The sequence below is a fragment of the Stegostoma tigrinum genome, chromosome 40, assembly GCF_030684315.1.
Source record: "Stegostoma tigrinum isolate sSteTig4 chromosome 40, sSteTig4.hap1, whole genome shotgun sequence".
NCBI lineage: Eukaryota > Metazoa > Chordata > Chondrichthyes > Orectolobiformes > Stegostomatidae > Stegostoma > Stegostoma tigrinum.
The window spans coordinates 1,237,202-1,261,690 of NC_081393.1; the positions used below are offsets into that span (position 1 = coordinate 1,237,202).

The following is a 24,489-nucleotide window of genomic DNA, read 5'->3' on the forward strand; positions in this document are numbered from 1 at the left end:
CCAAAGATGTATTTCCCAGAAAAACAGCATTCACTCTATACTGCTCTAAGCTGATCTTTGATGTGATCTACATTTTTTTCGTATGCCCATCTTTCCTCATGAATTAGATTTCACAATCATACAGCATAGAATAAGACCCTTTGGTCCAACTAGTCCATGCCAACCATGTTCCCAAATTAAACTAGTCCCACTTGCCTGCTGTTGGCCCGTATCCCTCCAAACCTTTTATATTCTTGTACTTTTCCTAATGTCTTTTAAACAGTGTCATCCTACCTGCATCCACCACTTCATCTGACAGTTCATTCCACACACGAACCACTCTGTGTAACAAAGCTGCACCTCTTGTGCTTTTTAAATAATCTCCTTTCACCTTAAAAAATATCCCTCCTACTTTTGAAGTCTCCCACCCTAGGGAAAAGACCCTTGCTACTCACCTTCTGTATGTCCCTCATGATTTTATAAACTTCTATAAGATCACCCCTTAATCTCCTAGCCTCCAGTAAAAAAAGTTCCTTCCTACCCTGGGCTTAGTACTTGGTCCACGTTTGTTGGTCATTTTTATAAACAATTTGGATGATACAAAGTTGGTGGTACAGTAAAGAAGGTTACCTAAGATTACAAACAGAACTTGAACAATTGGATCAATGGGCTGTTTAATTATCTGCACTATTGGCAAAATATTGAGGCAGTTCTCTCCTGTGTCTTGGACAACAATGAACATATTCTTCAAGAACTATCAAGAAAACAATTTTTTGATCATTACTATACAGCTGTTTGTGAGAGCTTGCTATGCAGAAATTGGAAGCTGTATTATTTACGTTGCACCAGTTACTTCAATGAACATTCCTTAGGCTATGATGGGCTTTTTCTAAGCTGGGCATTTCTCACCATGATTCTTGTCTTTTGACAGCCAAAAATTCTCCCACAAAACAGCTTTTTTTTTAAGGCCCTGGTCACAATTCTGTTTTCCAGGGCAATCTGGCTAAGATAGCTCACTTGTTCAGAGACAAATGAGGTGTGGATTCATCCCATCAGCTGTTACCAGATTAAATGAATGACGTGAGCAGAAATTCAGCCAATGGTTTATGAGAGACTGGCATCCTTCAACCTAAACACAGGCTGTGCAAGTCCAGGTGAAGGACTGGTGACTTAAAGCCCTAAGACAGGTCAACTGGGAAATACAACATCTTGCTCAAGCAGTTTTCACAAATAATAACTCACATTATTGGCAGGTGTAAAAATATTTGAAAAATAATATATGACAAAATACCATTCCATCCTTCAAAGCAGATATGTCTCAGCAAGTCCAATCCTTCCAGTCCCCTAATTGTCCCATCAAACCACATTCCTCTATTCCCTGAATTCTCTCAGGGAGTCCATCTCTTTTGTATCCTGTTAGTTTATTTCCCACAGAATAATCACCCCAATTCTTCAATTCACACTGCTGACAGGAACTGTCTCCTAGTGAATGTGCAATGACCTACTTGTACAACAGCTCTCAAACTTCCTCATCTTTAACTACTTACAACATTTTTCTTTCCTTCTGGTTGTAGGGCAATTGCTGTCAAGCAGTACTGTCCTGAAATAAGAGTGATTGCCCAGGTACTACAATACCATAGCAAGGTAAGCCAAGTCATTGCTGGAGGGCTGAGGGCTTGACTCTGGTTACTTCATCTTGACACATCATGTGGGGTCCTATAAAGCCAGAATCATTTTTGGGAAAAGGGGAAAATCAGAAATCCTTCCCCATTCTGTCTGATTTTGAAAACTATTTAAGACACACCTCAGTGGCAGCATTCTGGTACAAGGTAGTGAAAGGTTAAGCTACCAATGTCCTACCAGACCATCAGACTGCTCTCTCATTATAGAGAGACACAACTGGTGTTATAGTTTAACCTGAGGGTCATCATCTATCAGGGGAGGGGAGAGGTCAAGAATGAGAGTCCTTCATGGAAACTTCAGCCAGTGCAGGAGTTGAGCCCACGTTGTCAGCATCATTCTTCACAAACGAGCTAACCAGTCAATTGAGTTAACCAATCACAAGTATAAGATCATTCTCCAAGAACCTGTGTTCACAGACGAGGTTTACATTTCACGTAACTATGCTAAGGCCTTGTCTGCCCTCCTGTGTGTATGGAAATAATCCAACAGCACTACTTCAAACATGCATTTCTCCATGGCTCTCACTCCCAACTATTCTGGTCCTTTTGTGATTTGGCTATTCCTATTCAAATAGGCAACACATCAGGAGTATCTCAACAGTTTTGGGGTGTTCTAAATTCATAAAAAGCTTTGTATAAAAGCAAATGTTACATTTCTCGATCTCAATAACCCACCTTCCACCATTTTCATCAACCAACTAAACAAGTCCCTGGGGATACCATTGACCTGAAACTGAAATGGACTTGCCACATAAACACAATGGCTACAATATAGGTCAGAGACTAGGAATCTTGCAGTGAGTCACTCACCTCCTGACTCCCCACAGCATGTCCACCATTTACAAGACACAAGTCAGGAGTGTGATGGAATACTCTCCAATTAAGCACAGCTCCAACAACACTCAAGAAGATTAATGGTATCCAGAATAAAGCAGTCTATTGACTGGCATCATATCCACAAAGCTTCACTTCTCCACCATCGTAACCTCACGGCAACAGTGTTTTCCATCGACCAGATGCACTGCAGTAAGTCACCAAGGTTCCTTCGACAGCACCTTCCAAATCTGGATGTCCTACCATGGAGAAGGTCAACAACAGCGGATACATTGAAACACCACCATCTGTCAGCTCCTCTTCGAGCTACTCGCCATCCTGATTGCCATTCTTTGAGTGTCGCTGGGTCAAGATCCTGGGACTGCCTCTCTAACAACATTAAGGGTATACCTGCACTGCATGGATTGCAGCCGTTCAAGGAGGCAGCTCACAAACACTTATTCCAAGGCAATTATGGCCATACAATAAATGTTAGCACAACCAGCAATGGCCACATTCCATGAACGTACAGAAAAATCTACATACAAACAAGGAACAAAAGTAGGCCACTCACCCCTTTAAGCCTGTTCTGCCATTCAATAAAATCATGGAAGATCTGATTTTAAATTCAAGTTTACATTCTTGAGTATCCCTGATAATCTTTCATCACCTTGGTCATCAAAAATCTATCTCTGCCTTAACATATTTAAGGATTCTGTGTTCATAGTCTTTTGAGGTATGAAAAATAGAAGAATAAATGGAAAAAAAACCACCTACCCATCTTGACGTTTAATCTCATTTCCACCCACTGACAAGGTCCTTCAACCCATCTAGTCCACCTTGTAGCAGTGCTATATAATTATGTCTTTGTGGTTGTATAATTGAGGTTTGTGATATGACAGGCCTACCTACAGAATATTCCCAGCTGGGACATGAAGAGGAGAGATAGTGTGATTTGCTTGTCGGAGGTGAAAATGGGATTTATTGCTCAGAACTGCATCGTCCCAGGCTTCTCCACGCTTTTGGCCAATCTCTTTGTCAAGAACCCGCAAGTAGAGGTGAGGAAGAATGACCAGTGGGTGCAAATCGAATCTTTTCCTGAACAGCTAGTGATGTTTGTGGAGAAGGGGGTTGAACTGAATAATCAGAATTCCAGAGACAGTTGTCAGGTTGTACCACAATCATCTCAGCCCGTACAGGATGACCCTGGGAGGGCTTGCAGGCAGAGAAAAAGCGGTGAAGGTGTTTGCTGGTACAACAAAAATCAGCTCAAAATGATGGCATTTGGGTATCTGGTCAAAGCTGTAAATCATGCACAACCAGGAATCATACCCATCGCAGTGAATGGGAACTGGGGAGAAAAGCTGTATTGGTTGGAGACATACTGAGTACTGAGAATAAAAAAAATTGCTCAATGTCCGGCCATCCAATGCATTCTGGGGTAGTGAAACCAACAGATTCATGAACCGTTGGGGTGAAGTAATTTCTTCTCATGTCTGTTTTAAATCTGCTACCCCTTACCCTAAAATAGTGATTTCTCATTCTAGAGTTCCCCACATGAGGAAACATTCTTTCTATGTCTACTTTGTCAAGCCTCTTTAGTTTCTTGCACACCTCAATTAGATCTCCTCTCATTCCTCTAAATTGCAGGGTATAGGCCTAAACTACTCAATCTGTCTTCATAAGGTAAACCCTCATATTTAGAATAAATCTAGTGAACCTCCTCTGAACTGCATCCAATGCAACTACATACCTATTCAATTAAGAAACAGAGCATTCAGACAAGACATTTCTTAACCATCGCTGCAGCCATCCCAATGCTGGTCAGAGAGAAAAACAACACAAAAAATCCCATGGCAAAGTGGGAAAAGGTACCTGTAAGCCTTCTTTTCAAGTTCCCCAGCCAACTGAAAAACAGCCCATCAGATCACAGGGCAATTTAGCCCAGGATTCTTAATCGCTAAGGAGTGCCTTGAGACCTTGCACTTAGCTCAGAGCAGCATTGATATTAAAGTGTTGAGTCTGTTTTACACTGTAAGACCACAAGCAGCATTAGACCATTCAGTCCATCGAGTTTGTTCTGCAATGTGATCATGGCTGATATGTTTCTCAACCCCATTCTCCTGCCTTTCCATAACCCTTAATCCCATGACCAATCAAGAACCTCTGTCTTAAATACACTCAGTGGCTTGGCCTCCACAGCCTTCAGCGGCAGTACATTCCACAGGTACACCATGCTCTGACTGAAGAAATTCCTCTTTATCTCATTCTAAAGCATCATCCCTTCAACTTTGAGGCCCTCAGATCCTCATTTCTCCTTCTCGTGGAAATATCTTCTCCACTCTATCCAGGCTTCTCAGTATTCTGTCAGTTTCAATCAGATGCCTCCTCATCCTTCTAAACTCCATCCAGAGTCCTCAACTGCTCCTCATACAACAAGCCCTTCATTCCCAAGATCATTCTTGAAAACTTCCTCTGGATTCCCACAAAAGCCAGCAGATGCTTCTTAGATATGGGGCTCAAAACTGCCCATAATATTCCAAATGCAATCTGATCAGAGCCTTATAAATCCGCAGCAGGACATCTCAGCAAATGTATACTAGCCCTCTCAAAACAAATGATATTCTGGGCAATGATACACATAGGTAGATGTCAGTGTTGTAACTGTACTTACTGGAACAGCTTGGTTAGGGGAGTGGAAGTGCTTCAGTACTATTGCCAGAATGTTGTCAGGACCCATAGCTTTTGCAGTATCCAGTGTCTCCAACCATTTCTTGATATCACATGGAGTGGATCAAATTGGCTGAAGACTGGTATCTGTGATGCTGTGATACTGGAAGAGGTTGAGATAGATCATCCTCTTGAAGATTTTTGCAAATGCTTCAGATTCATTGCCTCTAGTTCCTTCATCCAGATCATTAATGTATAATGTGAACAGCTGTGGTCCCAACACTGATCCCTGCAGAACACCCCTGGTCACTCACTGTTACCCTTCCGCAAGGTTATCTTGGAAGGCCCATAAACAGCAGCCAGTGAGTGACTCTGAAACCAGGAGCTACTGAAGCAGGTTTTATAGGGAATAATCCTTTCCCACAGATAGAATTTGCAGTAGGACTATCAGTTTGAGAATTCACTCTGAAGGTGAGAACATAAATGTTATATTTTCTGTCCCGGAACTTGCTTAATTTTTCTTGAGTTTTTCTGTTACTGATAAGTGCTTTTTCCATTTGCAGCATAAAACTGGAACATGGCTTGATACCTACAAAGAGGGACTCAGCCAGGAGATTTACACCGAATTTCTGTCTGACAGTTTCATAGGCATGTCCTTTAATTCTGTGTGCGAGTGAGTGACTTCACATCACTGTTGTAGCAATAATTTGGGAATGGGAGGGAAAGGGAATATATTCCAAATTCATGGCCCAAAGAACTTGCTGACACTTCCTCCAAATGGTCTGCATTATGCCTATATTGTTACCTTTCAGTGACCCGCTCCCATTGGAACAGTATTGTCTAAAGCCTCGTGAATGTCTAAAGGCATTGCTCTGCCTTCAAGGCCGCACAGAAACTTAATTAAATCCATGGCTGAGCTCATGTGTTTGCCTCTGAAGTTTATGTTTGCATTGTATATTCCAGTGTCCACATTTTGGATGGAAACAGCAAATCTGAGCATATCACACTGCAAGATTACTGTCCTGTCAATGGAATACCTCCATTGGCACAAAAGAGCAATCATAATGTCGTAGGTTAATACTGGCAGTTTTCTTCAGGAAAAGGAACATGGAAATGTGTATGATGCCCTCTCGGGTGGATAGAAAAGACTCTGTGACCTTAATGAAGGGGATCAGAGGAGTCTTCTCTGATGAAATGGTCGAAAATTAGCCCTCAATAAGCATCAACAAAAATAAGATTATCTGATCATTATGCCATTCATGGAAACTTGCTGAGTGCAAATTATTTCTTGTACTTCCAACATTACAGCAGTGATTATTCCACACTCAAAAGGATTTCATTGGTCGCAAAATGCTTTCGAAATTTTGCAGTCATAACAACACCAAGTTTCTTCTTGAGCTGACTCTCACTCTCCTGTCTCCAAAGGACTGTGAATAGAGCTCAGTGATCTAGATTGGGTGTCAGGTGCTGATGTGCTTCAATGACTTCTTCATTGCTGACCAGAAACTACCCTGGGAAATTAGCACTTTCATCATGCTGAGATCAGCCAAACAAGTTAGAAACATCAGGAAACAGGTCAAGTCCACAGTTGAAACTCGGGATACTGCCTTCTGGCTGCAGGATCATCACAAGCCAGGGATAAGGCACCCCTAAATCACTGCGATCACTCTTTTTCAGAGTTATACAATGTAGAAGAGGCTCTTTGGCCCATTGAGTCTATTCAGCCAAAAATACTCTGCGATCTACACGAGTCCAGATTTCCAGCACAAGGCCCATAGCCTTGAATGTTATGACACTTCAAGCACTCATCCAAGTACTTTTAAAAGATTGTGAGTTCTTCCACATCAACTATCCAGTGTGTTCACTTCTGGGTGAAAAATGTTTTCCCAAACTGCCTCAAAGCTTCCTGCCTTTCACTTTAAAATGATGGCCCCTCATTATTGATCCTTCAACTAAGGGCTTAGCTGTTTCTACTCACGCCGTCTACGCCACTCATAATCTTGTACTCTGCTATCAGGCCCACCCCAACCTTCTCTACTCCAAAGAAAACAACACAAGCTTATCCAGCCTCTTTACAGCAGAAATGCTCCGTTCCAGCTGAATCTCCTTTTCATTCCCTTTAGTGTTATCGCATTCTTCCTATAGTATGGTGACCAGAACTGCACACAGTACTCCAGCTGTGGTCTAACCAAAGTCCTGTACAGCTCCAGCATAACCCCCTACTCTAACCATTTATGCCACAACTGAAAATGGCAAGTGTCCTGTATGCTTTCTTAGCTACCCCATTAACTTGTCCTGAAACCTGCAGGGATTTGAAAATCATAGAATCCAAAATCACAGAATTCCTACAGTGCAGAAACAGGCCATTTGGCCCATCAAGTCCAGACCAACCCTCCGAAGAGCATCCCACCACCCTATCCCCATAGCTAATCTATTTAGCCTACACATCCGTTAACACTACAGACAATTTAGCATTGGTGATAACGGGAACTGCAGATGCTGAGAATCCAAGATAATAAAATGTGAGGCTGGATGAACACAGCAGGCCCAGCAGCATCTCAGGAGCACAAAAGCTGACGTTTCGGGCCTAGACCCTATCAGAGAGGGGGATGGGGTGAGGGAACTGGAATAAATAGGGAGAGAGGGGGAGGCGGAGCGAAGATAGAGAGAAAAGAAGATAGGTGGAGAGGAGAGTATAGGTGGGGAGGTAGGGAGGGGATAGGTCAGTCTAGGGAAGACGGACAGATCAAGGAGGTGGGATGAGGTTAGTAGGTAGGAGATGGAGGTGCGGCTTGGGGTGGGAGGAAGGGATGGGTAAGAAGAAGAACAGGTTAGGGAAGCAGAGACAGGTTGGACTGGTTTTGGGATGCAGTAGGTGGAGGGGAAGAGCTGGGCTGGTTGTGTGGTGCAGTGGGGGGAGGGGACGAACTGGGCTGGTTTTGGGATGCGGTGGGGGAAGGGGAGATTTTGAAACTGGTGAAGTCCACATTGATACCATATGGCTGCAGGGTTCCCAGGCGGAATATGAGTTGCTGTTCCTGCAACCTTCGGGTGGCATCATTGTGGCACTGCAGGAGGTCCATGATGGACATATGATCTGAAGAATGGGAGGGGGAATTTAGCAAGCCCAGTCCACCTAACCTGCATATCTGTGAACTGTGGAGGAAAATGGAGCACCCAGCAGAAATCCATAGACTCATGGAGAACACAAAACCTCCAGGCAGTCACCCAAGGCTGGAATCGAAACAGGTCCCTGATACTATGAGGCAGCACTGCTAACCACTGAGTCTACCCAGTGTCCTTCTGACCCTCTGTACTTCTGAGCTTCCTGTTTGTCATACAAACCCAGGCTCCAAATTCAGGTGATTTTGTCATAACCTTAGTTTCCTGCCTTTGTTCCTTCTCCAGGCTAAGTGCAATACAACATACAGCCTTGTAGTGGTGGTGTTGGCTTTGTTAAAGATTCTTGGTCCTGCACTGCCACCGGCAGGTATTGAGCAGGACTACAACCTCTAATTCCACAAACCCATCTCAAGATTTAAAATCAGACAAGCTCAAAAGATCCGAATTGCATGGATATTGTGGGGCTGAAGGAGGTTACAGAGATAGGGAGGAGAGACACTGTGGTGGAGTTTGAAAGCAAATATGAACATTTTAAAATTGAAGCATTACTTATCCAGGAGCCAAAGTTTGTGAATGTCAGTGAATACAAGCTGATGGGTGACTGGGTTTCGTACAAATTAGGATATGGGTAGCAGAGATTTGAATGACCTTGAGTTTACAGAGTGGACAATCTGCTGGAGAGCATAGTTGAGTCTGCAGGTAATAGAGGCAATGATATGGAGTTATGTAGAAGACAAAGTGAGAGAGGGTGTTGATTATGTCATGGAGGTGGAAATATGTAGTCTTAGTGGAAAAACATGGCTGGGAGCCCATAGCAAACTATGACACCAAGTTTGCAGGTTTAGGTTCGGAATGTCTCAAGGAGAGACATGGTGATGGCAGTGATAAAATGGGATTTGGAGAATTGTGGCAACGCCACTGTCGAAGAGTTTACAGAAACAAGAAGAGGCCATTCCACCCCTTGAGCTGTTACACTGGAACTAGAAGAAACTTTTCAGTCTGACGTGCTGTAAGGGAGCAGGTGGAGTCCATTCGTCACTCTAGATTATTACAAAGATAGAAGGAGACTATTCAGCCCCTCTGGAACAGAAAGTGGCTGTTCACTGCTTTGAACTTGTGAAACAGTAACAGGATTAATTCCAACCCTCAAGCCAGCTCTTCCAATCATTTCTTTACAGTACAAAAATCTATTCATCCCTGTTTGCAACTGACCCCTGTAGATCCACAGAGAAGGACAGGGGGGAAAAGGAAAGTGGGGCAATGTGCAAGAGGTCATGGGACTGGGAAGGAAGTGCATGTATTTTCAAACATGCTTTTATCCAATTTACATTCACCACAATTTTCCAAAGAATTTATGTGATAGATGGATGTAGAAAAATAATTGAAGGGCAGACAGGATAGCATAGTAAGGAAGTAGGATATGTTGTATAAAGAAAAATCAAAAGAATTTCAGGTGCTGTAGTTCAGAAGCAAAAACAGAAATTGCTGGAAAAGCTCAGCAGGTTTGGCAACATCTGTGAAGTTAGAGTTAACGTTTCAGGTCCAGTGACCCTTCATTTCTGAGAAAGGGTTGTGGACTGTGGTGTACTGAAATAAGAATCTGAATTAGAAATCTATTCAGAAAATGATTTTTTTTGAAGAATATTCAAATGACTGCAGTAATTCACCATTAATGCTTTACCATTTCTGTCTCTGCGCTTGCCTCTCCCTAGGCTGTGCTACATTCGGCTAAAACTCCTATTGATAGCCATTCGGTACAGGACCAGCTCAGATGACATCAGGTACAGATAGTTCCTGATTAACAGCAATCATATTCCTGCAAATCATGTGCTAAACAAAACTGCTTTATTTGAAACTGATATTACCACAGCAACCCGTGTTTGGGTTACATTCCTGAATATCAAACAAAGACAGAACATGAACACATTAGACACCAAAAGAGACATGAAGACGTGCAAACAGAGTATCTTGCAACAGTTCCACTCTATGCATTTTCTTTTCATCATTCTGTGTGTGCACATTGTTGTTTATTGCACGTCTCTATTTGACCTTGAGAAGGTGGTGGTGAGCTGCACCTTGAACCTCCCTGAATTGTTGCATTCCACGTGATGTAGGAACATTCATGGTGCTGTTAGGAAGAGAGTATTAGGACTTTCACCCACTGACAGTGAAGGAAATGTCATATAGTTTAAGTTTTCAGCGGTTTCATCACTAACCTTCTCTCCATGGTAAGGTCAGAATTGGGGAGGTTTGCTGATGATTGCACCATGTTCAATATCATTCATGACTCCATAGATGCTGAAGCACATCCAAATGCAGCAAAACCTGGGCAATATCCAGGTGTGTAGTAGCACATAACAAGTAACATTCACATGCCAGCCATTGATAATCTTCAACAAGTGAGAATCCAATTAATGCCACTTGACATTCTATGGTATTACCATCACTGACTACCCCACTAACAAAATCGTGGTGGCTATCACTGACCTGAAACTGAACTGGGCTAACAGCTCCAACAATACTTATAAGCTTGACACCATCTAGGAAGAAGCAGTCGCTTGTCTGGCACATCATCAACTACCCGCAACATTCATGTCCATTATCACACAGTGCCATGAATCTATGCCATCTATACAATGCATTGCACTAACTCACTAAAGATTATAAAATGTAGGAGCCACTTGGCCCATCAAGTCTGAAATTTAAATTCTGCCAGGTGTCATGGTGACCTCTGAACTCATGTCTCCAATGCATTTGCCTGGGCCTTTGGATTACTACTGCAGTGACATATACATTATTCGTATGGGTTACAAAATCAAAGTGTTACATTGAACGTAAAACTACTTTGTTTCAGTGACCGCAACTTCTAAATAAATGACATCTACCGGATGGAAGGATACGTTTAGCAGATACTTGGGAAGACTACCACTGACAAATTCCGCCCCCCACAAGTCACACACCTTCCTGATTTGGAAATCTATTGCCATTCCTTCACTGTAACTGATCTAAAATCCTGGAACTACCTAACAATACAATGAAAATGCCAACGCCCACACGGGCATTAAACGTTGGCCTTGCCAGCATCACCCATATCCCATGAATGAACCGAACAAAATGTCAGGGATGTTGAAAATATCTAGTTCATGTTTTATATATTTTAGAATGTAACTTTTAGCTTCGGGAATATAAATTTTAGGTTGTAGCTCAAAGTGTTGAATGTAAAATTAAGTGGTGGGAATTTGATCGGCAAACTGAGCGACCCTGAGTAGGTGCAATTGAAACAAGCCTGGGTTTATTATCCCTAAGAGGTAGACCGCATTAGTTGTGCAAGGCCAGAGCTGATGTGAAATATAGCTTGAACAATGAATGATGCAGCTCTCACCTTATTATGAAGTCTGGGAGTCTGGAGAGAAGGAATACATTCATTGAAAATATACATTATTCTTATGGGTTACAGAATCAAAGCATTATGTTGGAGGTAAAATTACTTTGTTTCAGGAAATTCAAAAGCATGCCACGTTGTGACAGAAATAGTGATTTAGACTGGAGCCTTAGTTAGGAGGTTCTGTTGTTTTATGTGTGTGTTTACAGGCAGAAACAATAGTTGAGTTCAAGAACAAACCAAGACAGTTGCAACTCACATTCCGCTTGGGAACCCTGCAGCCCAATGGTATCAATGTGGACTTCACAAGCTTCAAAATCTCCCCCTCACCCACTGCATCCCAAAACCAGCCCAGCTTGTCCCCTCCCCCCACTGCATCCCAAAACCAGCCCAACCTGTCCCCGCCTCCCTAACCTGTTCTTCCTCTCACCTATCCCTTCCTCACACCTCAAGCCGCACCTCCATTTCCTACCTACCACCCCATCCCGCCTCCTTGACCTGTCCGTCTTCCCTGGACTGACCTATCCCCTCCCTACCTCCTCACCTATACTCTCCTCTCCACCTATCTTCTTTTCTCTCCATCTTCGGTCCGCCTCTTCCTCTCTCCCTATTTATTCCAGAACCCTCTCCCCATCCCCCTCTCTGATGAAGGGTCTAGGCCCGAAACATCAGCTTTTGTGCTCCTGAGATTCTGCTTGGCCTGCTGTGTTCATCCAGCTCCGCACTTTGTTATCAAGACAGTTGCAAATTTGGTCTTGTGTAGGGTCACCGTTTGGGGACAGTGAAAGAAAATACATGGCTGTCAGTTGGGTGAATATCTCAAGGAGGAAACATATTAATTAAATGGTTCCCGTGTGGTATGCAAGAAGGAAAAGCTACTAGAAGATTTACTCCAAGTTAGAATTTATTGAAAAAAATTTAACAGAAGTCCTCACAGAGCTTTGTAGTAAAAAGCAATCAGCTTGAATTGTTAAATTGTTGAAAAAAAACTTTACAGAAGGTACAGGAATAGAATGGCAAATAACAGTCTACATATGTCCAAAGCCAGAACAGGAATTAGGTGACCTGAGGTTTATAAAGAAAAATGTAAAGATCACTTAGTCAGAAGTTCCTGAAGAGATCCAATGAAATCTGTACTAAAAAGAAGAGCTGGAATAATAGGGTGAATTAAAGAGAATTGGGAAGGGCTGTGGCATTTCTTTGATTAAGCCCAGGACAAACGAATTAATCTTCATGACTTCAGAAGTTAGGGAAACTCTTTGGGGAAGTTAATGTTAGAATTAAATTTAGTGAATAGATCTTTTGAAGTTACAATGCTAAGTTCACAATGTTTACTTTGCTTAATAATTTTTGACAGTGTTAAAAATACATTTTATGTTTAATATTCATTTTTGTAGCAAATCCTGCGTAGCATAGTTCTGTCAGTTTATTGCTAGGTGTTAAGGTTTCTTTTGAAATGTTAACACTCTCTTACAGGATGATGTATGATTGGGAGGAGAACTTGCAAATAGTCATGTTCCCTTGTGTGTGCTGTCCTTGTCCTTCCAGGTGGTACACTTTGCAGGTTTAGATTATGCTGTCTATGGAGCCTTGGTGAATTGCAGCAGTGCATCTTGTAGATGGTACACAATCCTGCCACAGTGCACTGGTGCTGAAGGGACTGAATGCTGAAGGTGGTAGATGGGGTGCTACTGAAGTTGACTCTTTTGTCCAAGATGGTTACAGGCTTGTTGAGTGTTGCTGGTGCTGCACATATGCACGCAACTTCACTGCATTTCTAACGCAGAGGCTAGATTCTAAATAGAATGGAAGGCAGGAGGAGCAGTGTTCTTTTATTCAGTACTTGAATCAAGAACACTCTAATCTAATTGGCCCACTGCATTAAAGGCACTTTAAAAATGCAAGTTGTCGTTGTCAGCGGAATGTTTGTGCATACAGCAGACTGCACATTAATGTTTAAATTGTATGCAAACTTGCGCAAGCCGGTGCTGGCATCATTCATGTACTCATGCTCTCCCCTCTCTCCCCCTTCAGTATATTGATCAACCCAGATCACAGGATTCTGATCCAGGAACACACACTTGGATTCTTCATTGCCAAGAAACGTGCCCTTGTACAGAGGTAATTTCCACAACTCATCAAATCACTCAGTGGTCATAGTTAGCTAAGATGGCATGTCCAAAGTGTCACATCTGAAGTGTGAAATGTCACAGGAAATATCGGTGACGCTTTCAGAAATTGTATGTCAGGTGTAAACCTTTTAATGATGTAAAACTGTTGTAAACTTAGCTCTGTAGATTATTTTTCAATGAAGTAGCCAATGTCTTAAGACCATGAGATAAAGGAGCAGAATTAGTCCATTTTGCCCAATGAGTCTGCTCCATCATTCAATAATGGCTGATATGTTCCTCAATCCCATTTTTCAGCCTTCTCCCCATTAACCTTGATCTCTGTCTAGTCAAAAACTTACCCTTCTTAATCCTTACCCTTCTAAACTCCACCCAGTACAGGCCCAGAGCCCTCACCCACTCCTCATGAGACAAGCCCTTCATCCCTGGGACCATGTTCTTGTAAACATCATCTGGACCTCCTCCAACACCAGCACATCCTTCCTCAGACACTGAGCCCAAAAGTGCTCACAATATTCCTCATACAATGTGGCCAGAGTCTTATACAGCCTTACATTCCTACTCTTGTCTTCGAACCCTCTCTCAACGGCAACACCGTGGTTAGCGCTGCTGCCTCACAGCACCAGGGACCTGAGTTCGATTTCATCTTCTGGGATTGTCTGTGTGGAGTTTGCATTTTCAAACTGTGTCTGCGTGGGTTTCCTCCAGGTGCCCTGGTTTCCTCCCACAGTTCAAAGATGGGTGGGGTGCTCTTTGGAGGGCTGGCATGGACTTGATGGGCCATATGGCCTGCTTCTACACTGTAGAAATTGTATGATTACATTTGCCTTCCTAACTGCCAACTAAACCTGCATGTTGACCTTAAGAACATCTTGAACTAGGACTCCCAAATCCCTTTGTGCTTCAGATTTGCAAAGCCTCTCCCCATTTAGGAAATAGTTTACTCCTGGATTCTTCTCACTGAAATTCATAACCTCTCGCTTTCCCACATATATTCTATCTGCGGCTTCTTTGCCCACTGCCCTAACCTGTCCAACTCATTCTGCAGCCTCCCCACTTCCTCAACACTACCTGCCCCTCTAAATATCTTTGTGTCATCTGCAAACGAAGCGAGAATTCTCACAATTCCTTTGATCAGATCATTAATGGTCGTGCGAATAGCTGAGGTCCTATCACTGATCCCTGCAGAACCTCACTAGTCACCAGCTACCAGTCTATAAAATACCCCATTATCCCCACTCTCTGCCTTCATCTTAATTAGCCGCCTTCTGTGTGGCACCTTGTCAAATGCCTTCTTCTACCAAGTAGATCACATCCACTAGCGCTCCTTTATGTAACTTGCTTGTCACCTCCTCAAAGAATTCTTCAATAAGTAAAGGGATCAAGGGTAATGAAAAGAAGGGAGAAGAATGGGTTTGAGAAACATATCAGCCATGCTCGCATGGTGAAGCAGACTCATTGAAAGAACTTAATTCTGCTGCTATACCTTCGGTCTAACAGATTTGTCAGACATGACCTCCCTTATTGAAGTCATGCTGACTCAGCAGAATTTTACAATGCACTTCCAAGTGCTCCGCAATGTCATCCACAATAATGGAATCTAAAATCTTATCAATGACCAAGGTCAGGTTAACTGGCCTGTAGTTTCTTGTCTTGTGCCTCCCTCCCTTCTTTAACAGGGGTGACCTCTAGGACCCTCTCTGACTCCAAACATTCCTGAAAGATCACCACCAGTGCCTCCACAATCTCAGCTACTTCCTTCAGAATCCTGATATGTAGCCCATCTGTTCTGGGTGATTTACCCGCCTTCAGACCTTTCGGCTTTCCTAGCACCTTCTCTTTGGTGATGGCCACTACACTCACCTCTGCCCCCAACTCTCTTCAAATTCTGGTATGCTCTTGGTGTCTTCCACTGTGAAAACTGATGCAAAGTACCTATTTAGTTCCTCCACCATTTCTTTGCTCCCTATTGCTACTTTTCCAGCATTATTTTGCAGCTCAATGTCCACTCTTATCTCTCTTATCTTTCATATCTCTGAAAAAACTCTTGCAATCTACAGTTAAATAAGTAGCTAGCTTATCTTCCTATTTCACCTTCTCCTGCTTCCGCTGGTTTTTAAAAGCTTCCCAATCCTCTGGCTTCCCACTAGTCTTCACCACAATGTCATACTGCCTGTACTTATCCCAATATTAAAACACTGTAACACTACAGTCCACATAGAAAACTGTCAAATACCCTGTACTATCCCTTCCAACAGCACAGCTCTCCCTCTGTACTGATTTCCCATCCCCCATGAATATACGGGCGGTGCTCCCTCATGACTGATTCTCTGACTGTGTACTGCTCCCTCAGTGTTGAGCCTTAAAGTACCGTGTTCCCTCAGTGCTAATCCTTGACAGTGCAGGAATACCCCAGCAATCAACCTTCAGCAATGCTGCACTCTCTCATACATCCAAACATATGAATTTGTAGTAAGAACAGGTCACTCAGCCCTTTAAGCCAGCTTTGCTATTCAATAAAATATGGCTGATCTGTTTGCATTTTGAATTTTACATTCTCATCAATGTCCAATAGCCTTTGATTCTCTTATCTCAACGTTTTATAATTTATATCAATTAGGACTTATAGTAGGGTAACCAGAACTGCACACAATACTTCAGAACAGGCCTCACCCATATCCTGTACAACCTCAACATGACGTTCCAACTCCTATACTCAAAGGTCTGAGGAATGAAGGCAAGTGTGCTAAACACTTTCTTAACCTTCTTGTCTACCTGTGGTGCAGATTTCAAAGAACTACATACCTGAACCCCTCAGTCTCTCTGTTCTACAATACTACCCATGGCCCTATTTATTAAATTGGAGAGGGTTCAGAAAAGATTTACAAGACATTGCTGGGAATGGAGGTCTGAGTTATAAATGTCGGGTGGGACATATTTCACTGCAGCATAGGAGATTGAAAGGCGACCTTATAGAAGTTTATGAAACCATGATGGGAATGGATATGGTGAATGGCAAGGGTCATTTCCCTTGGGAGGGTGGGTTCAAAACTAAGGGGTGTATTTTTATGGTGAGAGGAGAAAGATTTAAAAAGGAGATTTGGTAAACTTTTCATGCAGAGATTTGTTCATATATGTAATGAACTGCTTGAGGAAGTGGTTGATGCAGGTACAGTTACAACATCTAAAAAACATTTGGATAAGTACATAAATAGGAAAGGTTTGGAGGGATATGGGCCAAATGCAGGTAAGTGGGACAAGTTTAGTTTGGGAAACTTGGTTCACATGGACTGGCTGGACTGAAGGGTCTGTTTCCAAGCTGAATGACATTATGACATGAATGAGGGGAGTGAAGGCATAACAGTTAAATTTGCAGATGACACCAAGATAGAAAGGAAAGTCTGTTGTGAAGAGGACACAAGGAAGTTGCAGATGGATGTAGATAAGTTGAGAGAATGAGCAAAAATATGATGGGCCACAATGTTGGAAAACATGAAATTGCTCATTTTAGCACCAAGAATAAGAAATTGAATATTACCTAAATGGGGAATGACTGCAGCATTCCAAGGAGCAGAAGTGTTTAAGATTTTTAGCGGATGAAATGCAAAATGTTAGTACACAGATACAGCATGTGATCAAAATGGCTCATGGAACATATTGTTCACGAAAGGGGAATTGAACATAAAGGTAAGGATTTTTTACTTCATATATATATTGGGTGGGTTTCCTGCGGGTGCTCCGGTTTCCTCCCACAGTCCAAAGATGTGCCATGCTAAATTGCCCGTAGTGTTCAGGGGGGTGTGTGGGCTATAGGGGGATGGGTCTGGGTAGGATGCTCCAAGGGGCGGTGTGGACTTGTTGGGCCAAAGGGCCTGTTTCCACACTGTAGGGAATCTAATCTAATCTAAAAAAAGATCTTGTGTGTGTGGGTTGCCTTATGAGGAAAGACAGGAGAGACTGAGTGTGTTTTCACAGGAACATAAAGAGTGAGGGGAGGCCCAATTGAAGTGTCTAAGATCCTCAATGCTTTTGGTAAGGTTGACATGGAAAGGATGTTTCCTTTTGTGGGTTAGTCCAGAATCATGGAGCAGATTCAATGGATCAATTAGCCTCTTTCTGCACTTTAGAGATTCAGTTATTGTCCGTGATTACCTAACAAAATCTATCTACATTTAAAATATTCATTGATGCCATTTCCAGCACATATTGGGGCAGAGAGCTCTGCAAGTGCACAACCCCCAAAGAAAAATTAATTCTCCTCATCCTTGTCCGAAATGAGGGGCCCCTAATTTTAAAACCATGCTTCATATTATTTGAACAAGGAATCATGCTTTCCCTGTTCACCTTGGCAAGACCATTCAGGACCTTATACACTTCAATCAAATCACCCTTCCCTTTTCTGAACTCCAGTGGAACCAAGCCCAGTCTGAAAAACTTTTCTTTATAAGGTAACCCACCCACTCCAGGCAGCAATCTAGTAAACCTCCTCTCAACCACCCCCAATGTATTTACTTCCTTTCTTAAATAATGAAAACTGAGGTGGTCTCACCAATGCCCTGTAAAAATGGAGCACAACATCCTTACTTTTATGTTCAATTCCACTTGCAAGAAGGATAGCATCCCATTAGCCTTCTTGACTACGTGCTGTATTTGCACTCTCATTTTTCGCAATTCATGGGAGTTCTTTGAAGGACCAACAATCACTGTATATAAAAGGGAGCCTGTTGACGTACTTTAGAAGACATTTGACAAGGTGCCACTTAAAAGGTTATTGCACTAAGTAGAAGCTCATGGTGATGGGGCAGACATACAAACCTGGATAGAAGATTGGTGAGCAGATATAAAACAAAAAATTTGCATGCATGGATTATTTTCTGACTGACAAGATGTGAAGATTAAGATCTGTCATATCTCACTGCTATTCCTGGAGCCATCACAAATGTTAAAGACTTTAAGAAGTATGCAGAATTTACCTGTCTTTCACATCCAGATTGATCGAAAGCACAAGCCAGGTTTCTGTAACTTAACAAGAAATACTATTTATTACAATTATGGCTACAGATAAACAATTATGAACTGCTAACATATCAATTTACCAGTTAAAATTCTCACACATCTAAATGCCCCTCTACATACACACACACATGCATGCAACACACACAAAAAAGGTGTTATGGGTGGAGCAAAAGAACGGAAAGACAATTCATAAGAGCATTACATGTAGGAGCAGAAGTCGGTCATTCAGCCCAAAAAGTCTGCATCATGGGCTGATCGGATAATCCTCAATTCCACTTTCATACCTTCCCCCTCCTAACCTTGATTCTCTTGCTGATTAAAAATCTATCTAGCTCAGCCTTGGATGTATTTGATGATCCAACCTTGTGGTCCCTTTCCATAGCTGAGATGATGCATGTGCTGATCAGAATACTGTTTCTCAATCATACTTCTCCAGATACTTCCACTTGTTTTTCGGAGGTACAGGGTGACTGGTTCATATTTATAAAGGTCTCTGACTTCTGAATTAAAAGTCATTGCTAACAACAACTGCAAAAGAGAAGTAAACTTCTTTGTTTGAGATACCTTTTACTGCAGAGAAAAGAAACAGCTCATTGCCTTCGAGAGATCTGCTTGCTTCTCCCAAACATTCATGCTCCTAATCTATTCAGTTGCCTGAGAGGCAATCTTATACTTATTGGCAGGCAGACGGCCCTTGTCATCAATAGCTAGTTTAATGGTCCACAAATCAATCTGGAACTTGTTGCCAGCTAAATCTCCACTTGTACCCATTACCCTGGATCTGGTTCGGATGTAACTAGACTTGCACCTACTCCTTGAACAAAATGCTGCGTAAACAACACTTATGAGTGTCAGGTTACTTGCTTATACAAAGTGCAGCAATGACTCAACAATCCTTCATTTTTTTCCTATTTCAGTCAATAATCAAAGTCACAAAAGTACAAAGATACACAGTCTTTAGATAATTTTATGTTTTTTTCTTTAAGTTTGACGTTTTCTTTAACTCACCGTGTGGTTAACTGTGGACGATGGGCCTTCCCATTGAAATCTTTCTTTGTAGTAGGAATGAGACATACGTTATTCTGAGTATTCTGAAATATCCCTTTCAATGTCTGCCACTGCCTCTCCATTATTCTATCCCCAGCTTAGTATGCCAGCTCATTTTAGTTAGCTCAGTTTTCAAGTGCACATAGTTGGTTTAAATAAGTTTAAAATACTCATCTTAGATCTACTCTTCTCCCTTTCATACTGTATATAACATTCAATTATATTGTAGCTGCTGTCGCCAAGGGATGCCTCAACTCTGGGGCCTGTATTAATATACAAGTCCAAGTCTGATATAACCTGCTGCCTAGTTGGTTCCAGAACGTTACTGACTCTCTCATGGTACAGCACTCCTTCTGTACTGATTCTCAGACAGTGTAACACTCCCTCAGTGCTGACATGCCGACAGTTTGGTGCTCCCTTAGTACTGATTTCCTGACAGTGTAACACTGCCTCAGTATTGACCCTCTGACAGTGGAGCACTTTCTCTGAAGTGATCCATGAACAGTGTATCGTTCACTCACTGCTGATCCTCTGACAGTGCAGCATTCCATCAAAACATGTACTCAGAGACTCATTCGAGACGTTATCTGCTAAGTCCCCAAGGTATGACTCAAACCTACAATCTTTTAACCTAGAGCAATGAATGCTATTGGAGATTCAGAGTCTGGTTAATGCAGATTTCATAATGCTATATGGGGGAAGCTCAATACAACACACTCTTTACTTGTCCACTCCCTCTGGTCAAAGGTTTTTTGTGTTGCTCAATGGGGTTTGAAGTATTCATTCACAGTTTAATGCATAGATTTTTTATATCCACAGAGCAAATATTTACTGCAATGAATGTCATGAAGATATTGTTGACCCCAGGCGGATTAAGAAGTGCGGGTGCAAAAGAAGTGAGTATTTCTACTGGCATTGTTACAATGTTTCAAAGTGCTTCACAGCCAATTGAATACTGATCAACTGCAGTCACTATGAACATATATAAAACAGTACAGCCAATGTGTGCATGGTGAGATTCCAGGAAGAGACCACACAATCTATCAAGCAAAGTTCCAGCCTGGCATCTTACTTGTCTGGTCATAACATCTGCTCTGCATTACCAACACTGGGTCATTAAAAGCAGGACTCCATCAGTACTATGTTGCAAGTGTCAACATGGATAATGTGCTCAAGGTTCTGGAATGGGATTTGAATCTAGAATCTTCTGACTGAGCATTGAGAATTCTAACTAATGAGCATGTGTGAGGATGATGGGTGTATGGGAGTGTAAATGTGTCTAGGTATGTGTGTTAGTGTCACAAACGTAATTAGGGTCATACAAAACGGAAACAGACCCTTTGTGGGGCAGGACAGTGGCTCACTGGTTAGCACTGCTACCTCACAGCACTAGGGACCTGGGTTCGATTCCAGCCTTGTACAAGGAATTTGCATGTTCTCTCTGTCTGCATGGTTTTCCACTGGTTGCTGGGGTTTCCTCCCACAGTCCAAAGATGTGCAGGTTAGGTGGATTGGCCATGGCCAAAACCCCACATGGGGTTACGTGAATCCAGTGGTGTGATGCTCTTTGGAGAGTTGGTAAAGACTGAATAGGCCGAATGGCCTCTTTCCACACTATGATTCTGTGCGATGCCGTGTTCATTGACAGATGTTATCAGGTAATTCTTTCTAGTTTATTAGTAGCCAGTTTGAGACACACATTACTATACTTACTGCATGAGATCTGCTCCTCTGCCCCGACCCAAAATTTGGGTCTTGTTTTAGAAAGTCTTATTTTCAGCTACGCCAGGGAAACTCTTGCAGATCATGTTGGTGAGCTTTGATAAGAGAGATTTGTGGGCTAATCATCTCTGGCCCCTTCATCCAGTTTCCCTATTTCATAAGTTGCTCTGGAAATGGGCAAGTCATTTAGTTCTGTGATGAACAGAGGATGATTGACATGTACAAAGAACAAAGAAACCTACAGCACAGGAACAGGCCCTTCGGCCCTCCAAGCCTGCGCCGATCAAGATCCTCTGTCTAACCTGTCATCTATTTTCTAAAGGTCTGTGTCCATTTGCTCCCTGTCCATCCATGTATCTGTCCAAATATATCTTAAAAGACGCTAACGTGTCTGCGTCTAACACCTCCACTGGCAACGTGTTCCAGGCGCCCACCACCCTTTGTGTAAAGAACTTTCCACGCATATCTCCCTTAAACTTTCCTCCTCTCACTTTGAACTCATGACCCCTAGTAATTGAGTCCCCCACTCTGGGAAAAATCTTTTTGCTATCCACCCTGTCTATACCCCTCATGATTTTGTAGACCTCAATCAGGGCCCCCCTCAATCTCCGTCTTTCTAATGAAAATAATCCTAATCTATTCAACCTCTCTTCATAGCATGTATTTAATATGTAGTGTCTCCAGGTGGCAAGTACATGAAAATGGATCATGAAGCTTTTCCATTTTTCCAGTTTAAGGCCTTCGAACATAGAACAGTACAGCACAGCCTAGGCCCTTCAGCCCATGATGTTGTGCTGACCTATTATCCTACTTGAAGATCAAACTAACCTGCATGTCCTACATTTTACTATCCTCCATGTGCCAACAAAGAGTCACTTAAATGACCCTGGCGTATGTGACTCCACTACCATCACTAGCAGTGCATTCCATGCACACACCACTCTCTGCGTAAAGAGCCTACCTCTGACATTTCCCCTGTACCTTTCTCGAATCACCTTAAACTTATGCCCCCTCAAGGTAGTCATTTCCACCCCAGGAAAATGTCTCTGTCTATCCACTCTATCTATACCTCATCATCTTGTACACTTCCATCAAGCCACCTCTCATTCTTCTCAACTTCAATGAAAGAAGCCCTTGCTTCCTCAACCTTTCCTCATAAGACCTGCACTCCAGTCCAGGCAGTATCCTGGTAAATCTCCTTCGCAACCTATTGCTTCCGTATCCTTCCTATAATGAGGTAACCAGAACTGAACACAATATTCCGAGTGTGGTCTAACCAGGGTTTTATAGAGCCGCACCGTGGCTCTTAAACTCAATTCCCCTTTCAAGGAAAGCCACACACCATATGCCTTTTTAACAACCCTGTCAAGTTGGGGAGCAACTTTGAAGGATCTATGGATATGGACCCCAAGATCCCTCTGTTCCTCCACACTGCCAAGAATCCTGCCATTAACCCTGTATTCTGCATGCAAATCTGACCTTCCAAAATGAATCACTTCACACTTTTCCGGGTTGAATTCCATCCGCTACTTCTTTGACCAGCTCTGCATCCTGTCAATGTCCTGTTGCAACCTACAACACCCCTCCACACTATCCACAACTTCACCAAACTTCAAGTCATCGGCAAGCTTCCTAACCCACCCTTCCGCTTCCTTATCCAAGTCGTTTATAAAGCTCATAAAGAGCAGAAGTCCCAGAACAGATCCCTGTGGAACGCCACTGGTAATCGATCTCCAGGCTGAACACTTTCTGTCCACTATCACCCTCTGTCTTCAATTGGACAGCCAGATTAGTATCCACACAGCCAAATTTCCCGGTATCCCATGCAGTCTTACTTTCTGAATGAACCTACCACGGGGAAACTTATCAAACGCCTTGCTAAAATCCACATACACCACATTGTTCTACCACCACATTGTTCTACCTTCATCAATGTGTTTTGTCACATCCTGAAAGAATTCAATAAAGCTTGTGAGGCATGAGCTGCCCCTCACAAAGCCATGCTGACTATTTCTAATCAAACTATGCTTTAACAAATATTCATAAATACTATCTCTCAGAATCCTCTCCAATAATTTGCCCACCACAGAAGTAAAACTGACTGGTCTCCAATTCCCAGGGTCATCCTTCTTCCCTTCCTGAATGAGGGGATGACATTTGCCACCCTCCAATCATCTGGTACTACTCCAGTGGACAGTGAGGACGCAAATATCATCGCCAAAGATGCTGCATTCTCTTCCCTCACTTCCTGTAATAGCCTTGGGTATATCCCGTCTGGCCCAGGGGACTTATCTATCCTCATGTTTTTCAACATTTCCTGCAGATCCTCCTTCCTAACATCAACCTGTTTGAGCATATCTGCCTGTTTCACGCTGTCCTCACAAACTACAAGATCCATCTCACTGGTGAATACTGAAGCAAAATGTTCAATAATGCCCTTCCCTACCTCCTCTGACTCCAGGTACAAGTTCCCTTCACTACCCTTGATTGGCCTGACCCTCACTCTGGCCATCCTCTTGTTCCTCATGTAAGTGTAGAACGCCTTGGAGTTTTCCTTAATCTCACCCACCGAGGCTTTTTCATAACCCCTTCTACCTCTTCTAAGTCCATTCTTCAGTTCCCTCCTGGCTACCCTGTGGCCCTTGAGAGTCCCATCCAATCCTTGCTTCCTCAACCTTAGGTAAGCTTCCTTCTTCCTCTTGACTAGGTGTTCCACGTGTCTTGTCATCTAAGATTCCTTCACCTTGCCATCCCCTCCTTGCTTCAGTGGGACAAACCTATCTAGTACTTGTAGCAACTGCTGTCTAAACAACCTCCACATTTCTGTGATAATGGGGACAGCAGATGCTGGAGAATTCCAAGATAATAAAATGTGAGGCTGGATGAACACAGCAGGCCAAGCAGCATCTCAGGAGCACAAAAGCTG

The 24,489-nt window shown here is 42.7% G+C and overlaps 2 protein-coding genes across 3 annotated transcripts in view; one reads left to right on the top strand and one right to left on the bottom strand.

Annotated features, from left to right (window-relative positions):
• The window catches only part of aspdh (aspartate dehydrogenase domain containing), a 98,754-nt gene extending 78,318 nt beyond the window's left edge, over positions 1-20,436 (bottom strand). Inside the window, exons 1-2 of one of the 2 annotated variants that reach the window (XM_048522971.2) lie at positions 20,363-20,436; positions 18,752-18,800 (exon numbers count right to left, since the gene is read on the bottom strand). The gene's annotated coding sequence lies outside the window, so the exon portion shown is untranslated. Of the gene's footprint in view, positions 1-18,751; positions 18,801-19,358; positions 19,390-20,362 lie in introns of those variants that run through there. The other variant, XM_048522972.2, reaches the window with a different exon arrangement.
• LOC125447947 (calcium-activated potassium channel subunit alpha-1-like) overlaps positions 1-24,489 on the top strand; it is a 121,414-nt gene that overhangs the window by 39,838 nt on the left and 57,087 nt on the right. Inside the window, exons 14-19 of the mRNA XM_059641092.1 lie at positions 1,554-1,623; positions 3,377-3,532; positions 5,708-5,817; positions 9,980-10,048; positions 13,684-13,770; positions 20,661-20,737. Coding sequence (XP_059497075.1) covers positions 1,554-1,623; positions 3,377-3,532; positions 5,708-5,817; positions 9,980-10,048; positions 13,684-13,770; positions 20,661-20,737 — 569 coding nt within the window. The remainder of the gene's footprint in view (positions 1-1,553; positions 1,624-3,376; positions 3,533-5,707; positions 5,818-9,979; positions 10,049-13,683; positions 13,771-20,660; positions 20,738-24,489) is intronic.